This window comes from Pleuronectes platessa, chromosome 13 (genome assembly GCF_947347685.1).
Source record: "Pleuronectes platessa chromosome 13, fPlePla1.1, whole genome shotgun sequence".
NCBI lineage: Eukaryota > Metazoa > Chordata > Actinopteri > Pleuronectiformes > Pleuronectidae > Pleuronectes > Pleuronectes platessa.
Genome location: NC_070638.1, coordinates 10,001,430 through 10,019,460, shown reverse-complemented (window position 1 = coordinate 10,019,460; position 18,031 = coordinate 10,001,430). Strand labels below are relative to the sequence as shown.

The window sequence follows — 18,031 nt, the reverse complement described above, 5'->3', positions numbered from 1 at the left end:
AGGCGGTCCTCTTTGTCTTAAAGCTGCTTCCGTTCTACACAAACTGCTGCTATGCTGCAAAGATGTGACCTGAACGTCTCTCCCTAACAAAGACCACACACTCGCCTTACGTCACCCTGTCAAAGAACTGTCACTCTCTACTGAGCGTAAGTAGGAACACACCAAAAATCAGCTTCTTAAATATTTGCCCGCAAATGTAAATATTCATTTCGAAAATGAGTTAGTTGAAGTTTATTTTTTTATGACTAACACTCAAAAACGTATCTGCTTCAGCAGGATTCTGAAGTTTGATTGGCAGTGGCCTGGCGAGTAAAAAGTAAACACCCACACAACTGTCGACAGATTCTGATTTAAATGTTAAATATCTTGCCTCATACGACTGAGACATCTCAAAACCAGTGAGACAAAAACGAAGCAGCACAGACAGACCAACAGACATCGTTCAGTTTTTACTTTGGCAAAACAAAAAATGCTTAAGTTGGGAAGCTGACGCAGAAAATATGTTGTCAAGACCTTTAACTTATTAAGACCGTATGCAACATATTTGTGTTTACCTCTTAAACCGGCTGGGACATTTGCGTGCCTCTCGCTTTCGAGCAGGATGAGACTTGTGAGGCTCAATGCTTTGGTCTTAATGGGTTAAAATAAGTCAGTGTTGTGTGTGTTCACTGGGAGATTCTCACCTGATCCTCCTCTCCTCCACCTTCCTCGTCATACTTGAGAATGTTGTCTCTCACATCGTCCTCGGGATCGATGAGGAGCTGCTTGGCCTGACGCTCCTTGTCGCGGCGTTTCATCCACACAACGAACAGCAGCACGAGAACTGACGGACAGACACAGAGGGAGATCTCGTATTACAAAACATAATAACTTACATATTTTCATACAAATGCAATCGGATCTGACATTTTAGGGCTTGGATGGGGGCCTGATCAAAGGCTATCTTTTTGGTAATCCTACAGTAATCTAGTGGTATCTCGGATAATGTTTAGCTGTGTTTATAATCCCTGTGTGTTTGTGTGTGTGTGTGTGTGTGTGTGTGTGTGTGTGTGTGTGTGTGTGTGTGTGTGTGTGTGTGTGTGTGTGTGTGTGTGTGTGTGTGTGTGTGTGTGTGTGTGTGTGTGTGTGTGTGTGTGTGTGTGTGTGTGTGTGTGTGTGTGTGTGTGTGTGTGTGTGTGTGATGTGCTGTTTGAGAGAGCCACTGAGACACTCACTGAGGAGGATGATGATACAGAGGAGGATGGATATGATGGCGCCTGTGCCCAGGCCGGCGGCCATGATGTGCTGCTGGTCGGTGCAGTCGCCGTTGATGTCACACTGGCACACTTTGATCCGCAGGTAGGAGGTGTTGGACATGGGCAGGTTGCCCGAGTCTGTGATGATGATGGGGATCTCATAGATGCCACTCTCAAGGAAGCCGATCTTCAGGCTCATCTGTGCGTAGTCACCTGAGAGAGAAAGAGAGAGAGAGAGAGAGAGAGAGAGAGAAGGGAAAGAACACGAGAGTGAGCGATTGATCTTTGATGGCTCCTTTTCAGAGACGATCAATACGAGGAGGTGAGTGTAGAGATTAAGCAAGTTAATGTGCAACATCATGTTTCCCAGGCAGGTAAGTTTATCAGAAGGTATTAAATCAAAACTCTGAATAGCCGTTTGTGTAAACCATGCTCACAGTACGATTACACGACACAAAAATGCAGCGCAAATTCCTACCTGGAAGTTGCATCAGCATATCTAATCCAAAACATGGCCAGGATTTAGATTTGGAGCTTATAAATCTACTGAATACCTTTTGATAATGCTGCTTACGCTAAATTCCCGGCCGCCATAATCCAAATGCCATTATCCTGTTAAGATAGATGTATATTCACTGAATTTCAAATATCTAATAACAACAGTTCTTCAAGCCAGTTATTTTTGCTTGAAATTAGCATAAACAATTAACAAGTGCTTGGCTAGGTTAGCATATTTTAGCACTGTGCATCTCAGCTCTGCCTGACCCCTCTGCAGTGTGACACTGATTTCTGAAGTGTTGCGAGCTTTAATTATTGAACAACCGACTGCTGAACATGACATATACTGCTACAGTTTACACTTTTCTTTCTAATTATTCAATGCCACAGATTGAAAAAAAAAAAAAGAGAAGCTGAAAAGGGTCATCCTCTCGCCTCTCACTTGTTCCCAGTAATTAATACAAATGGAGGCCAGCGTCGGAAAAGATGAAGCAATGTCCTTGACAGGTTATCGAAAGGCATTTCACAGCCTGGGCCTTTTGCTTTAGATGACAGTATAATATGAATCTAATGAGCTGCTGATATGAAATTTGTGTTCGTCTTACCGCTGATTCTTGTGATGGTCCAGTTTCTCCGGACGTCGGTGGGCCTGTGGGCTAACTCAAAGGCGAAGGGCCCCGCATTCGGGTTAAGGTCTCCATCCAGTGCGGTGATGTTGATGGCGTTTGGCTCGGGCTTTTCGCAGATCTCCGCCTCCTGGGGGAACACCTTGGGAGCGTTGTCGTTGATATCCATCAGGAAGATCTGGAGAGTGCCTGTGCCACTTGCTGGAGGGACTCCTGCACAGACCAACAGATGCACACTTAGCTCATACATATTTATAAGGGGGATATTTTTCCTTTCATTTCATATGGATAGGAATAAACACATGATTGGAATTCCAGCTCTCTTTTTTGCACTCATAATGAATTCAACAGGACAAAGCAAGTATGAAGTTTATCCTTTGAGTCCAATGGCAAAAAAACAAACTCTAAACAGCTATTTACTCTAGCGGGAGAAGAACCATTCAAACTGCATACTGATCTGAGAATCTAATCTGGAGTGAGGAGGTAGACAGAAAGAGGGAGATATCAGAACATTTGGGTACTAAGTGTGTGTGTGGGTGTGTGAATGTGTGTGCCTAAAGAACGTCTTCCTGACGAAGGACGCAGGACGGGAATACTAAAGCAGACAAACAGAGCCCACTGTCGCTCCTCTCAGGCTCCTCTATGTATTCACTCGGCTAAGAGGCTTTTTTACCATTCAGGCCACGCTCAAAGGAGCTAGTCATCCAATCCTGACCCATTAATGCCGAGAAACCTCTTTAGTGGTAGAGTTTTTAAGCCTATTGGCCTAAGCCATGCTCCGGAGAACAGGGTAAACCTGAACAGAGGTAAATCCCACCAGTGCGGGGAAGAGGTGAATATATCCACATGCTGGATGATGGTTCTGGGATTGCTAGTACATTAACCTTCAGCTAAGGTGGTCATCGTTCCAGACAGGCCAAGTGCCTGGTAAAAGGGTGACCTTCAAGCATGGCGGTTGTCTTTGTGGCTGTAACTGAGGTAGTTATTTTTCTTCCCCCAACAATAACAGTGGGCTTGTGCTCTGGCTTTAGGTGAAAAACATCACAGAGGTAGTCGGTGACCTTTCAGATGTAAGCTACATTGGACATCCGCTCGACTTCCTTTTGAAAAGGCAGCATTATCTCCTCCTGAATGCTCTGACAATAATGGCCTGAAATAGAGTGCTTGTGTATCAGCCTAGCTAAAACACCTAGACCCTGTAACAGGGGCATCACAGGACATCAACAAGGTATATTTGGCAACCGCAGTGCCACTTAAATGGTTACATACCACTGTCAGTGGCCAGGAACGTTGCATTGTATAAACTGTTCTTCACAAAGGACGACTCTCGGTCCAAAACGGCAATTGTTGTGATACGGCCGGTGTTGGGGTCAATCCTCAACCAGCCTGCTGGATCTGAGAGCTTGGAGTATCTGAGGGAAGAGAGGAAAAAGAGGATTTTACTATAATTCATAATCCTTACTTTTCATTTGGGTGTGAGAGTGAGACAGATTAAAAAAAAAGCTAATCTAGATGATGGATTTAGTTTCTATGTCAATTCGGCATTGCTTTCTTCTCAAAAAGCTTTTTGTTTTTATTTATTTACAGCGAATAAATATTTTAGATTTCATAAATTTTACATAATTATTCTAAAGTTTTGAGAGCAGCCTCTCGGGGGAGACCGAGCTGGCTTGTACTTATCATTAGCTCCAACTAATTTGTAGGACAAACCGTGGAATTACAAAGCAAGCGTATTTCTCATGGACTGTTTTCAGGCAGATAAACTCGTCCGTGGCCAAACAGCTGTGAGGCGAAAAACGCCTGATGATGAAAAGAAGAAAAATGGGGCCCGTTCAACAAGCTTGAGATGGAGACTGCGGCTTCGTGCTACTTCAGCAGAGACGGTGGAGAAAACCGCCAGGATGTAGAGTTATCCTAACACATCATTATATGATATACGTAGGGCACCACATGAACAGTAATGCATCCACTAAAGGTTTAATTAAATATTTGATTTAAACATCTGTGTCTTATCTTGAAGAGGGAACAAGCAGTCAATGAAATGATGGACGTTTTCACAACATTGTTTATGTTTGATTACCCATGTGGGCTTTACCTGAACTTCACATTGATTGGTTTGTAGAAGAGCATATAACTGATATTGGCATCTTATCAATTTGGCTATTGTATTCGCTGCCTTTTTTATAGTACATAGAAAATCTAAATTAAGAAAATGAATGGAGCAGTTAATTTCGTAAATTTGTATTGCTATTGTAATGGTTTTAATTAAAGTTAATTGATATATGGTAAAGTTTTCACATCTGTGAACTGGACCTGATTCCATTTAAAGTTATGTAATATTTTAACCAAAATTTGCAGAACCAACCTGATGCTTTGCTGCATGAAGCGATCAGGATCCTGCGCGGTGAAGGTTGTCAGAGTCGACTCTGGCATCATTCCCTCTTCGAGTTTGGTCAGTTTGGGGTTGGGCTCAAAGTAAGGGCTCTCGTTGACATCTATCACTCTGATGGACACAGTGGCGGTGGACTGGCGAGGAGAGTGGATGCCTCTGGCCAGAGGGACCTCGTTCCTTGCTTCCACTGTCAGCACATATGTCCTGCTGATTTCATAGTCGATAGGCTGCAGAACAGGAAAAGAGAGAAAACGCTCAGAGTGAATCGCACATCAAAATGCAGAATGGATCTAAACGCATTACACTTTTCCATTACAAAGACTGGAAGCCGTTTCTTCCTCTGTAGACAGTCAGATTAGATGAAGTGACTGTCTCCTTTTGTGGTCAGTTGAAGGATACACACCATTAAAAGGACTGATGTAAGAATTGTGCAACGGAGTCATTTCCCCTGAAGTGTGTCCTGAATCTTTAACTGTTAACACGGTTTGTATAATGTCAACTCATTTAAAGTTGCACATAATTTCCTCCACCAGGGAGGCTCTGTTTTTGCCTGCATTTGTTTGTTAGTTAACAGAATTACGCAAAAACTACTAAACTGATTTTCCATGAAATTTTGTGTTGGGCGGGGCCTGACCCGAGAAGGAACCCATTACACTTTGATACAGATCTCGATCAGGGGGCGGATCCAGGATGTTTCACCCCAGTTTTTTCACATTTTAGTTTTTTCATTTTTCTCAGAAAATAATTAATGGATCTTGATGAAAATCAAGGAAGAAGCAAGCACCTTTATGGTGCAGATATTTATGAGGGTGTAGAATTTGTTGCAGATCTAAATAAAAATCTGGATGTATTGAATTTAAATGCGGTTTCATTAGAAGACAGTATCATGTGCCGTTCTAGTTCAAAATGAGAATGGCCTTTTAACACGGCTCTTACAACACACTAAGCCCAACTTAGTCAGTTAAACATTGCAAAACCTTCCAAAATCAACAACACGTCAGTTGATTACATAAACTTCTTTGATCCTTCATAAAACTCAGCTGGACAGTTGAATTATTCATTTGTTTTTTTCATCAACAGGAAGCAACATAACATATACAACCTCTTAACCTCTATCAAAGTGCTTAAAATATAACTTAGAAGATGTTATAAATATATTCTGACAGAAAATAACGAGAGCAATACCTCTCAGAGTAGCATAACAACATGTGTGCAGCTCTGAGGGATGAAAGCAGTGGAGTATGAGGAGGAGGAGGCCTCACCTTGACGACCGTCACCAGTCCCTCGTTAGTGGTGGGATCAGTGGGCACAGAGAACCTGCCAGTGGGGTCGCCCCCGGTGATTTTGTAGACAGCATTCCAGGCCGGTGTGTTGGGCTGGTCCTTGTCCGTCACCGTCAGGTTGGCCACGATGACATTCACACGGTTTTCAGGCACCTCGCCGAAGAACTGCATGAATAAACCATGAGCGTGCAGAACAGTGAGCTGTTAGTGATACTGCTGTGGCAGCAGAACGCGCACCGGGCCCTCGCCTTACACGGCACAGCGGGACCAATCTCGAGTAAATAGACATCTGAGGTAACTTATCATGTCGTCATGGTCAACTCATCCCCTGTCCTCCCCTGATAGCACCAACAGGAGCAGGACAAATTTCAGTGATTCGCAAACACAGTAAGTGCCTCTTTCACTCGGGCGGACACCCACCTAGCTGCATGTGTCAACATTTGTAGGGGGATACACTTTGCACACGGCTGCCTACTTGTATATCTGTATGGATTTGGAAATGCTGGGCAAGCAGAACTAGGTTAAGTGAGCAGAACGGAAGGTTCAGTGCATATATCCACATTAGGCTGAAATGGGGGGGGGGATACTTGTGGTATTTTCCTTTCGCTAACATTACGGTGTAGTTGTCTTACATATCAATTTCTTTCTTACCGTCTCAGCAGTAAACTCTGGCGGGTTGTCGTTAACGTCGGTGACTCTGATGAGAGCCGTGGCTGTGTTGGAGAGGCCGTACATGGGGTTGCCCTCCATGTCTGTGGCCTGGATGATGAGTGTGTACTGGGGCACTTTCTGGAGGGGAAGGGAAGAGAAGAAATGAAAGGATTAAAACACACTTTCTCTGTATAGGACTGGTGCAGCCATTTGTTACTGTTATGTTATTTTGAGCCCTCTCTGTTCATGCAGATGAGGACAGACAAAAGATTAGACACACTGTTTATCACGATATATATTTTTTGAACAAAACTTCCACAAACTATAAATTACCACAAGGTTAAATAAACAGCTCTCTGAGTCAGTGTCAACATTATAAGCTCCATGAAGATTTATTTCTAGAATCACAGCTCACTTTAGCCTCCCTGATACACTGGTAACTCAATGTGCATTATTATTTATGTTTTCAACTAAAAGGCAACAAATCTGAACTGGATGGGTTATTAATTATAATGACTGATGATGGCCTTTTATATAAATCAGATTTATTCCCTATGGGGACATGTGGGTTTGTGGGTAGATGGGTGGAACTCACACCTCTGCCACATACACACCATCATGAAGCCAACAAATGACTCTTTTCACATTAAAAGCCACTCAGGTGACGGACCAGTTGCTAGGTAATGAGAGCCGGGCAAATTACTTTCATGGTGGCAACTGGCAGACATAAAACTGCGCCCCCAGGGTGGAAGTGATTGAACAGCCACCTAGCCAGATTGCCCTCCCTAGGATTGCACCAACTGGCTCCGGCATTCTATATTATTTTATTTATTTTCCCAAATAGCCGTGCGATCCAATTAAATGAAAGAGGGGTCGCTTTCGCAGCGCGGGGAAAAGGCGAGAAAGAAAAATGCAAGTAAAGCTTCTGCTTTAGAGGGAAAAAAGGCGAGAATGAGGGGAGGGACATTTAGCCGCTCGGTGATGCACGCTGCCTCCTTGTAAGAGTAAATATGTGTGAAAGAGCCAAGTCCATTTCTACTTCTCATTTAGTTGCTAATCTGCAAAATTCACTTTCACTTTAGCTCATTAGTTCTCAGGCTGAATATCAGCAACGATACTCAAGCTGTGTTTTGTCGTCATATAAAACATGCGCCTGGTATTTATGTAAACATGGGAAATGGACGTGCTGGTCTACAACAAGCAGCAAATGCAAGACAGAAAAACGGTTTGATATAATGGAAGGAAGGTTTCACTTAAAATGCAAATTGAAGTTTTTAATAATAAGTCTGCATTCATAAACACTGAGGGAGTGGAGTGCTAACAACAACAGAGCAATATGACATCAAGAGAAAGAGAGCAGATGTAGAGGAACGTAAAGAGAGAAGGAATGAAGGACGACAACCACAAGAAAGGACAGAAAGAAACAGTGCGAGTCACCTCTCGGTCCAGGCCCGCCGCCACCGTGATGATGCCTCCTGTTTGGTTGTTGATGGTGAACATATTGGACGTTGGACTCTCTGGATTCTGAGACAGGATCTTGTAGCGCAGCATCCCGTTGTTGGTTTTGGGGTCGTCTTTATCGACAGATGTTACCGTCATAACAAATGTTCCTATGGGATGGAAAGAGAGAGAACACATGTAAATACTAGGATGTTGTGTCGAATTCCTTTTTTTTTACTGAGAGCTGTTTTATTTTGTTTTGTAATTTCGACATCAGATTGTTCTTTCTTGTGATCTTTTAAAAACACCTAGACTTTATACAGCAGAAGCAAAGTTAACAAAATGGCCGCCCCAGGAATGCCGTCGATGCTGTTTGATCTGCTAATGCTGTGTCAACACGTGGAGGTGGAGGCTCAGACTGCAGCCAATCGTTTGCTCATGCCGTGTGGTGCTGTGGTCGGCCTTCAGTATATATTACCTGGCTTGGAACCCTCTGGAACACTGCCGTTCCAGATCTGATGGGTGAACTCGGGTCTGTTGTCGTTCATGTCGATCACATTGATCACAATGTCGATAGGGTTTTCTACCTGGTTGCCGTTGAGGTCCACTGCATGAGCTCTCAGCTGGAGGACAACACAAACACATCTGGAGTGTTAACTGTGCAAACAAATATACTGGGAGAGTCCACTCACTGAACGGCGCCCATTTCAATTCTGTGATTGTTAACCCCACAGAACATCATTCGAATATTCCAATGTGCTGAATGTGGAAAGCAAAAGAGCAAAAGTTCAGAAAAATACTCTGTTTTCAAACCAGTGTGACCAAAAGAGGAATTCTCTTTGTAAAAAAGATTTTCCTACATCTGGCTCTTGCACGCGAAGAAGAAAAGACAAACCGTGATGAGATTCAGTCTGATACCTGACAGAGTCGAAAACAGCAAAAACATTTTAGCTGCATTTTTATGTTTGTCTCTTGAAACAGATACACTCAGATTTTATTCACCACTGTTGCCTAACACGAGGTCAGCAACGACTCAGCTCTGTTTTACAAAAACAACTCTGATGTGCCGGATCTTTCTGCACTTCAAGTGTGTGTGTTTTTTCCTGCATAAGTGCAGGTTGAGGACTCGTGCGCTGGAATAAATACAAGTAATATATTGAAGAATATGTTGAAAATCTACGGTTTAAAATCACATGCCAGTGCATGTTTGGTTTACGGTGTAGTTCCAGTGTATATATGAATCTATTCTTGCAGTGTCAAGTGCATGCTGCAAAATCTATTGACGGAATTAAAGGAAATAGACGTTGGCAAACTTACATATCAACATACTCCAGTAACACAATACTGAGTCTGTATTTCTCTTCAGTTTACAGTTCACATCCACCTTTATCTGTGGAGCTTCTTTGTCTCGTGGCCTTCAAAGATAGCTTAAGTAGTGTCTACTAAATAAATGCATTGCATTATTTTATCTTAGCTACAACTTTGACGTCTACCAGTTTTATTTTTATAATTAAAGCACAGGAATATATGGCTTTAGAATTTAAAATTCGTAGAAGTGTAAAGACAATAGCACTAATGAATAAAGCAGCTCTAGAACCTCTAGCTGGGGTTCTCGCAATGTGTCTAACACAGACACACACACAGACACATATATGCACAATTCACACAAAACCATCATGTTAAATCCTTTAAATTCTCAGACGGATCAGTCAGACTTCCTGGGAGACCCTGGCCTTGATTGAGTCTGAGGAGGCCATTTAAGCCACACATGACTGTTGAGCACATGCCAACTGGCAGGAATGTCAAACCATGCCAGGGAACAAGCATTTCTCTAGATAAACTAGGCAGGAAAAATAATTAGCACATTAAAGGGATTCTTTTAAAATAAAAAATTTAACTATTATGTGTGTGACTTACGTGGAAGTTGGAGATGTGCTCCCGATCCAGGGGCTTGTTGACTGACAGCTCCCCAGAGATGGGGTCGATGATGAAGATGCCGGTTGGGGGCTGGTCGGCTCCGGGGCCTGTCACACTGTATCTGAGGGAGCGGTTCTTGTCATTGTCCGACCGAATCTGTTTGAGATGAGAACTTGTTAGCTGACACTTCTCAAAAGTCTGCCATCATTTTTTTGTTATTATTTTAAACACGAAAACATGATAAAATCTTTTGATTCGGAATAATTCAATCAGTTGATACAAAAATATACATACAATAAGCCAATAATGGTCACAGTGTATCAGAGTTATATTGTTATTTTCTAATTATCAATTGATTTTTATTGTTTGATTTTCTAGCAACTTCTTTCAGACATATAGATTTCTCTTTTTCTGATCATCAGTCAAAACCAATTGTTTCTCATTTCTTATAATAATTAAGAAAAGCAAATATGACAAGCTATAAATTCAATTATTTATTAAATTAGCCGATAATTGCCCGTAGACTGACTCATTTATCAGCTAGTCATTTCAGCACTGGTTTAACAGTAGGTAAAAGAGTGCATATTAAGAGTGTGTGTGAGTATTGAAGTTCTGTCTCTGCCGAGCGGTCTTTCCTGTTTGCAATGTAAGCTGAGACCCTCTGTGCACACAGCCCAAGATCCATGCTGAGCAAACAAAGAATTTTGTCCGCCTGATAACAACCACCAAGTCCCAGGAACATCCCTTCTTATATGTCTGGTTTAATATAAAAACATCATGTACAGGAAGTAGCGCTCAATAAGGAAGTCATCTTAATTTGCTGAAAGGGGATCTACTTCTTCTCGGCCGTCCCTCGTATTGTGTGGGACGGCCCGAGAGTTGTTATAAAAGAACTGGGCCGTGTGCGTCCTTGAGCCATGATAAAAGGTATATGATATCTGGACAGGCAACCAAGGAGCAGCTGCACTCGTGAGCACTTCAGATTTGTCTGTGCTTCTAAATAATATGTTACATCGGTACCGACTGGCCCCTGAAACAAGAGATAAATAATACAGTGTAAGAAAAGAGGCCCGACCTTTAGCAAAGTGCTGTAAATATGAAGCATATTGTTGAAGGCACAAGCCTCGTGTGTGTGACCCTCTGAGTGGGAGCTCAGGGCAGCAGGGACCTACAACGTTGTCAAACCCACCAAAAAGCTGTGTGTGTGTGTGTGTGTGTGTGTGTGTGTGTGTGTGTGTGTGTGTGTGTGTGTGTGTGTGTGTGTGTGTGTGTGTCTGTATGTGTGTGTGTGTGTGTGTGTGTGTGTGTCTGTATGTGTGTGTGTCTGTATGTATGTGTGTGTGTGTGTATGTGTGTGTGTGCGCATGTGCATGTGTGCTTGGGTGAGTTACGTTACCCGGACAAGCTCTTGCGGGAAAGGGCCTCGTGAGTTCTCCGGGACATTGATTGGGGGGATGACCCAGTCTCTCTTCACGCGTTTGAGTGTGCTGTCCGTGTGTCGTGATGGAAATACTATTTCCTTCGAATCCTTGGACATGACTGGAGGGACAGCCACTTCCTGGACCTGTAAAAGGGAAATGATTTAGTTTGAGAGGTGGGCAGTGATCACATCTACGCTGTAAAATACGAGAACGTGTATTTTTAGCCACGCTGGCGGCACGGCCCTCTGGACGGCAAGGTGAAGTCTGTCCAACAGCTGGGTAAAAACTTTTAACAACTTTTGGATCGATCGTCATTGGGTTCAGTGGCAGGTAGTAAATAGTAGCATGTTGATGTGCCAGGGGCGGGAACCAGGTGGCACTGGTCCCGGCTGAAATCCGATTGGCCCCTGAAGTGCAAAATGTGTTTAAGCAGGGAACAGTATTCTAAATGGCTTTAATGATGCGTGGCTTCTCTCACAGCTCCAGGGCTAAACTTAAACAAGGAAAGACTTAAATGTGCACTTTACTGAATCAGGAACTGTGCATAGATGTTGGACATATGATTGTCCCCTCTGTGTAAAAATATTCTAGATCCGCCAATGTAAAGTGCCAAAATAAATGCTAAACATCAGCGTGTTAGCAATGCCACTGTGAGCATTTGTGGCTTTAAAAAAATCAAAGGTAAAATATGTGATGATATGCCTTGAAACACTCCGGTGTGGCTACTGCGGCAGCCGCACAACACTAGTGCCGGTTTTATTTTAAATGTCCGGCCTCCTCTTATGTGCTGATATAATGCACCCACACAGACAGACCAGCTTACATAATGGATCTGCCATCCTCCCTCGGCTGTAATGAATGAGATTTGAAACAAAGGAGGATGGTACCTGCAAGCCAGACACTAAACACACAGATGGCTCAAATTGCCTATGCTGCTCCAGAGACTGGGAAGACTGAAATGGTGCCAGAGAAAGTTTAAATAACCTTGAACAAAACAAGGAAGGAAAGAAAACAGAACAACAATATGTGAAATATGGCAATGCCAACGACTGATCGCCGGGAATAATATTTAACTGTCACATCTCTTGATGCATCTTCCTTACCGTTGCCTGTAATTATCTGAATGCAGATTGGTTCGGATGTAGTCGAGGCTGACTAACCATTACAAACTGCCCTATGCAAACACAGAAATTAATTACCACTTTGTCACCTTATATCGTGACCCATATCCCAAAGTCCCGCTCCTCTAACATCTGGGGAGCTGTCGGGGAGCTTCCACTAATCATGTTTGAAATCCGATTATGCTGCTTTCACACATTGGAAATGCAGAGAGGCAAGCGGACAGATAGCACAGGGGCATGCTTCAGAAATATCTATTACCCTATTAAAAAGGGGCGCGAGTGAGTGCAGTAATTATTTGCAACCTGCATCTGGAATGATGAATGGCACGGCGGGTTCGTTCAGCCCCAACACACATCTATCTCCGGTGCAGTGGAGGTCTGCGCCTATCCACACTCGCCGAGCGCCCTCCATCTTCTGACTGGGAGTCTGCTTCAGAGTCCAGGAGGGTGCTCGGCTGAGTGATGGCCCGAGTGTTTGTGAGTGTGGGGAAAGTAGATGCATGTGTGTGTGTGTGTTGGCCTTTTTTAGAGAAATTCTCACTTTCAGATTCAGAAGACATTTTTCGCTCACGGACTTTACTGGAGCCGAGGTTCCAATAGATGTGGAAATGGAGGCCGAGGCCACTGTCATGTTAATGGGGATATTGTTTGGCTGTCATTGATTAAAATGTTTCCCTGAGGCGGCCGCATTCATGGCACTAATAAAAAAATATTTAATCGCTGATGTGATTAAGAGATGCTTGGTGATTCATGACAATAATTGTACTGGGGGGAAGATAACCAATCATGACCTCATAAATGAGCGGGATACAGGAAAGTCAATCCCTGATTTCATTAAATAGCAATCAGGGTAAATTCAACACCTCTCAACTGACACAGATCAGAGCTATTGATGAGTTGATCATTTGTATACATGTGTAGAATCAATGTTTGCTTCTGTTAATGTTTGGGGAAGGTGCGTATTTGCGTTTGACCAACCGGCCCCAGTGACCAATGGTATCATTAAAATCACATACCTGCAGTGGTCCCTGTGGTCAATGACTGTCAGATGCAAACAATGGCGTCTTGAAAAGCCGTGAAATCATTACCCGCTACAGGTTTAATTTCGGTGCAGCAGATCACTGCGCCTGCAGCACTGACATTAACTGCACATAGCTGTCGGTATTAACTTTTAATCTGCACCCACATAAAACATGATGGCTGCCTTCCCTGAGATTATCTGCTGCAATACACACACACTCCGAAAATGGCCACTTGTAACCATTCCTTTAAGTGTATAACAGGGACTAGGACAAAAAGCACATTGGTCTTTGCAAAACAAACATGATTACTGCATTTTTGGGGGGGGGGTGTTCATTAAGAAACCAGACGGCTTGTGATTTAAGATCTCGATGCAATGATTATTAACACTTGCACACAGGCTCACATGGCCCTACAGAGTGAGTTGGCACGCTGAGACTAGCATGTGTGTGCAGTGCCACGGTGCACTATCCTGTAAGTTTAGAGCAACAGATATTATCTAATTGAACAGTAGCACATAAGCTACTGGCACCGAGGTTAAAACCTCTGCAATAACTCAGCCTTCCAGAGCTTCTTTTCATTTCCTGTCTACAAGGCAGACGGCTGAAACATGTGTAGAGCAGCTTTTTGGTGTCTGCGTGCACTCTCTCTGATCCTTGGCCAACCACAACGTTGACATACGAGCACATGGTCACTCTAACTAATTGCCGATGAATGCACAACACGTCCACTGGAACGGTTAGAGCGGCACTCGACGGCACAGACAGATGCTTCCTGTCAAAGCGGTGAGAGAGGTGCGTCCCCTTCTGGATGACAAGGCAATAACCCCCCACAATCACTAGGCACGCTTGCGGAAATCGACTTTATGGGGAGCTATTTTGCATCTGCTCTTGCTACCCGCTGACCGTGTTGAGTATATGTTTGTGCTCCTTGTAAATTGACACATTAAGTTTTAATTAGCAGGCATCCATCCAGTCTCTCGGAACACCTGCTACAATTTAGGGAACTAGTCATCTGTGAATGCGCGTCGTGCCTAATAACCGTGAGTTATCTGATACGAGGGCAGAATTGATCGTTCCGCTTTCCTACATCAGTCACACAATCAACAAAACAAATCAGAAGTGTTGTAAATAAAAAAAAATTGGTGAGAAGTAGTCACCTGCTGGCTGGATGCAGCGGCGGGTGTCAGCCTGACTTGGGTCATCCATTGCTCCTGTGTGGTGGAGTCGCTGGCCTTGATCAGCAGCGGCGATGCAGGGAGCGTAGAGGGCTGAAGACTCCTGGCAGCATAAACGACTCCGTCAGCCTCTATCCGGAAGTCGGCGGGGTTACTGCATTCGAGGCGCACCAGACCACTTCGGCCACAGTCAAGAAACCTCACTGCAAGAGACAGAGACAAATGGCTTGAACTTAGAAATTGCCCTTACAGTGGGAGTAAAAACTCAAGGAAAAAAAAACAGACACAGAGACAAAGGGTTGGAAGACAGACAGCCAGACAGACAGAGGGTCCACAAAGGTTTTCTGATTCTCCCTCTCACTCATGCATTATTCACTTCAAGCTGTGCCCCAAAGGTATTGCTCAAAACATGTGCAGCGGAGGAGAGAGTTGGAGGGAGAGAAACCCCCCAAAAAACAAGAAAAGTGTTCCCCTTAAGGGCTATTAAGAAGAATCCGAAAACAATACATTTAAAACCTGTTGTGTACATTAGACTGTCTAAATGCCTCACTGTGTGTTCGGGTTCTGACAAAATGTATTCAGTGTGTGTGAAAATGTTCAATTCCACTCGGCAAGTCTCATTTTATTTCGAGAACACGCCGCCACATGCTAGCTTTGTCCCCGATGGTGCACAGGGTTGCCTACCACGGATGACTGCCGATCCTCGAGAGACAGAAGTCGGTGCATGAGATGTTCATTTCATCAGCGTGTTCACACAGAAAACACACAGAAAACTCACAGCACACACACAGATACTGTAGACAGGTGGCTCATGGGGGCTCGGGTCCCACAGGTGCTTCAATGGCAGTGATACAACACCGCTTCATGTTACAAGTGAGTGACAGTACAGCGCAACCTACATAGCACCTACATGTACACGTATACACACACACACACATAGGCAAAGAGCTTTATTGTGTGATCCTTTTGTGTGGATGGATGTGTTTCCCTGGCAGGCCCACCTCATGTTTATAGCACACAAAACGGCATAAAGGCAAAGATAAAAAATACCTCCCGGCCAAAGAGATCACAACGTTACCATATATTGTTTGTGTGGGGGGCTCTGCTGGTGCCGCTTTGAATTATTAAAGCAGATGTGGAATTACTTAACAAAAGCCTTGAAGCAGGGTGCCTAATCTTCCTTTGTGCTGCTACCTTGGGGACTCACTGATGTCTTCAGAGTATCATCTGCACTGAGTGCAACGAGTTCCTCTGGGCTTGGGGAAAGGATGCAGCCGACCAGCTTGCGGCCTGAAGGAAGTCATACATTTACTCCCAGGCCTATTTAATATTATCACCCAAACACTCGCAATAAATTCTGCCAAAGTGCACCACACCCTGCCACTAATAAATCTCTCAGTGATGACAGGGGGGGAATTTTACAATTTTCTTTGCCGCTTGTTACTGCAGGCAGGGTGAACGTTTTCAGACCCTCCGTTCCACCAGCACTGACAAACACATACCTGTGTTTTATGTGGACAACCAAAGGGACAACGGCTGAACTCCAGGCAACATCAAGAAATCGAAGGTAAAACTTCCTCGAAAAAACTATTTAATAGTGAAAACGGGGAGGGGGTGGAAAATACAACAATATTACCCTTTACAAACTAACATGTTTTTTAATGTGAGTACGAGAAAAAGTAGGTGTTGAGGCTGGGAATGAAAAGTCTGGTTGTGGGGAAAGTTTGAAAATCGACATGAAGTGTATTCTCAATCTATTCATCCCGACGAATGAAAACACAATCTTACTTCGCTTTATCAAAACCCAAACACAGAGAACAAATCTGCTGCAAGGACCATGAGCTGCATTCCATCACAGTTTTAAACCCTTGAAAAAAACAAAACAGAAAGCAGCTCCGCACACTGGACTTTTTCTTATCCTAAAGAATTGTCATTCATCTAAATATTGCTCAACTGCACACAAGGTGAAATAGCGGTGCAGCCGAGGCGGCACTTCCAATAATGAAGACAGAAGATGACACGCTCTTTCTTCTGCAGCAGAATACACTTGATACAGAGCATCTCCCTCCCGGGTGCCCTGGTTCAATTATTGGTGACCAATTAGCCTTTTTTCCCCTCTTTGAACCTGGAAACGCTGACACCAGGTAGATGACCTTCTCTCTCTGAGGGGTTTGCCTTAAAGTCAGCCACCTGTAAAGTCAAAGCCTTCAAGCAATCAACCCAGCCAGCCCAAGTCAGCAGATAGTCAGGCAGAGGTAGAATACAGATTGAGGGCGACTGTCAAAATAACTCACACTTCAGCACAAGAAAAGTCCATAGCTCTGAGAAGCTTCACAGTGTTGCTGCTGGTGAAAGTCTCACTTACTATTTTAACTGATGCATTTGGTTTATGAATGGTACATCGTAACATTTCTTCAATATTTATTCAGTGAATGCAATGGTTACAATTAGTAGATTGCTCAATTGAAAGTATTGTAATAAATACAGATTTTTCAAATTAAGATTGCCAGATATTTGAAAGTTCAAACTAATTTAAATAACCAGGAATTGTTGTTTTCAATATACAATTATTCACAATTCCCTTAAACCAAAAGTTATGGCTTCGAATTGTAAGAATTATATGCTTTGACAGTCCATACTCCATAAAAATGTAATTTACTTTATCTATTATCATAAATCTGTATTTATTACAGTACTTTCAATTGAGCAATCTACTAATTGTTTCAACAACATTGTGAATAATTATTTATATTTATCTAAATTATTTGCAGTTGAGAAACATGTTGCTGGTATGTATGGGTATGAGTCTTCTAAAAGACTCATGGTGGTGCTTCTAAAATGAACCGACCAATAGGCATAGTTGTGACTATTTTGTCCATAATTAGCAGCTAGAAAGTGTAACTATCACACATGTGTCCTTTCTTTCCCTCAAAGCTGAAGCGCATATGTTTCCATTTTCTGTCCTACTGGGATTTTTAACTTTACTTTTTGTTAGCGTTCCACTTGACAGCACCATTCCCATGTGAGCTATTTTAGGCCAAGCCCCTTTTTGAGCGGAGCACCAGCTCTTTAACACTGCCTGAAATTTAGCCATCAGGGCACCTCTGAGAGGCCCTTCAACAGTCAGCCCCCACAGCAATCACAAGAAAAACTCCCAGCAGGCACCACCATTCCCAATGATAATGAATGGGAATGTCCGGGATGTGTCTATTCATTTATAAGATGGATTCTTGTGGCTAACAAAAACACA

At 43.3% G+C, this 18,031-nt stretch overlaps 1 protein-coding gene across 1 annotated transcript in view; it reads right to left on the bottom strand.

Annotated features, from left to right (window-relative positions):
• Positions 1-18,031, bottom strand: part of cdh2 (cadherin 2, type 1, N-cadherin (neuronal)) — a 60,022-nt gene that overhangs the window by 7,747 nt on the left and 34,244 nt on the right. Inside the window, exons 3-14 of the mRNA XM_053437115.1 lie at positions 14,764-14,984; positions 11,439-11,606; positions 10,043-10,198; positions 8,604-8,748; positions 8,123-8,295; positions 6,686-6,823; positions 6,014-6,199; positions 4,725-4,978; positions 3,629-3,771; positions 2,339-2,572; positions 1,215-1,448; positions 684-823 (exon numbers count right to left, since the gene is read on the bottom strand). Of these exons, the coding sequence (XP_053293090.1) occupies positions 684-823; positions 1,215-1,448; positions 2,339-2,572; positions 3,629-3,771; positions 4,725-4,978; positions 6,014-6,199; positions 6,686-6,823; positions 8,123-8,295; positions 8,604-8,748; positions 10,043-10,198; positions 11,439-11,606; positions 14,764-14,984 (2,192 nt within the window). The remainder of the gene's footprint in view (positions 1-683; positions 824-1,214; positions 1,449-2,338; positions 2,573-3,628; positions 3,772-4,724; positions 4,979-6,013; positions 6,200-6,685; positions 6,824-8,122; positions 8,296-8,603; positions 8,749-10,042; positions 10,199-11,438; positions 11,607-14,763; positions 14,985-18,031) is intronic.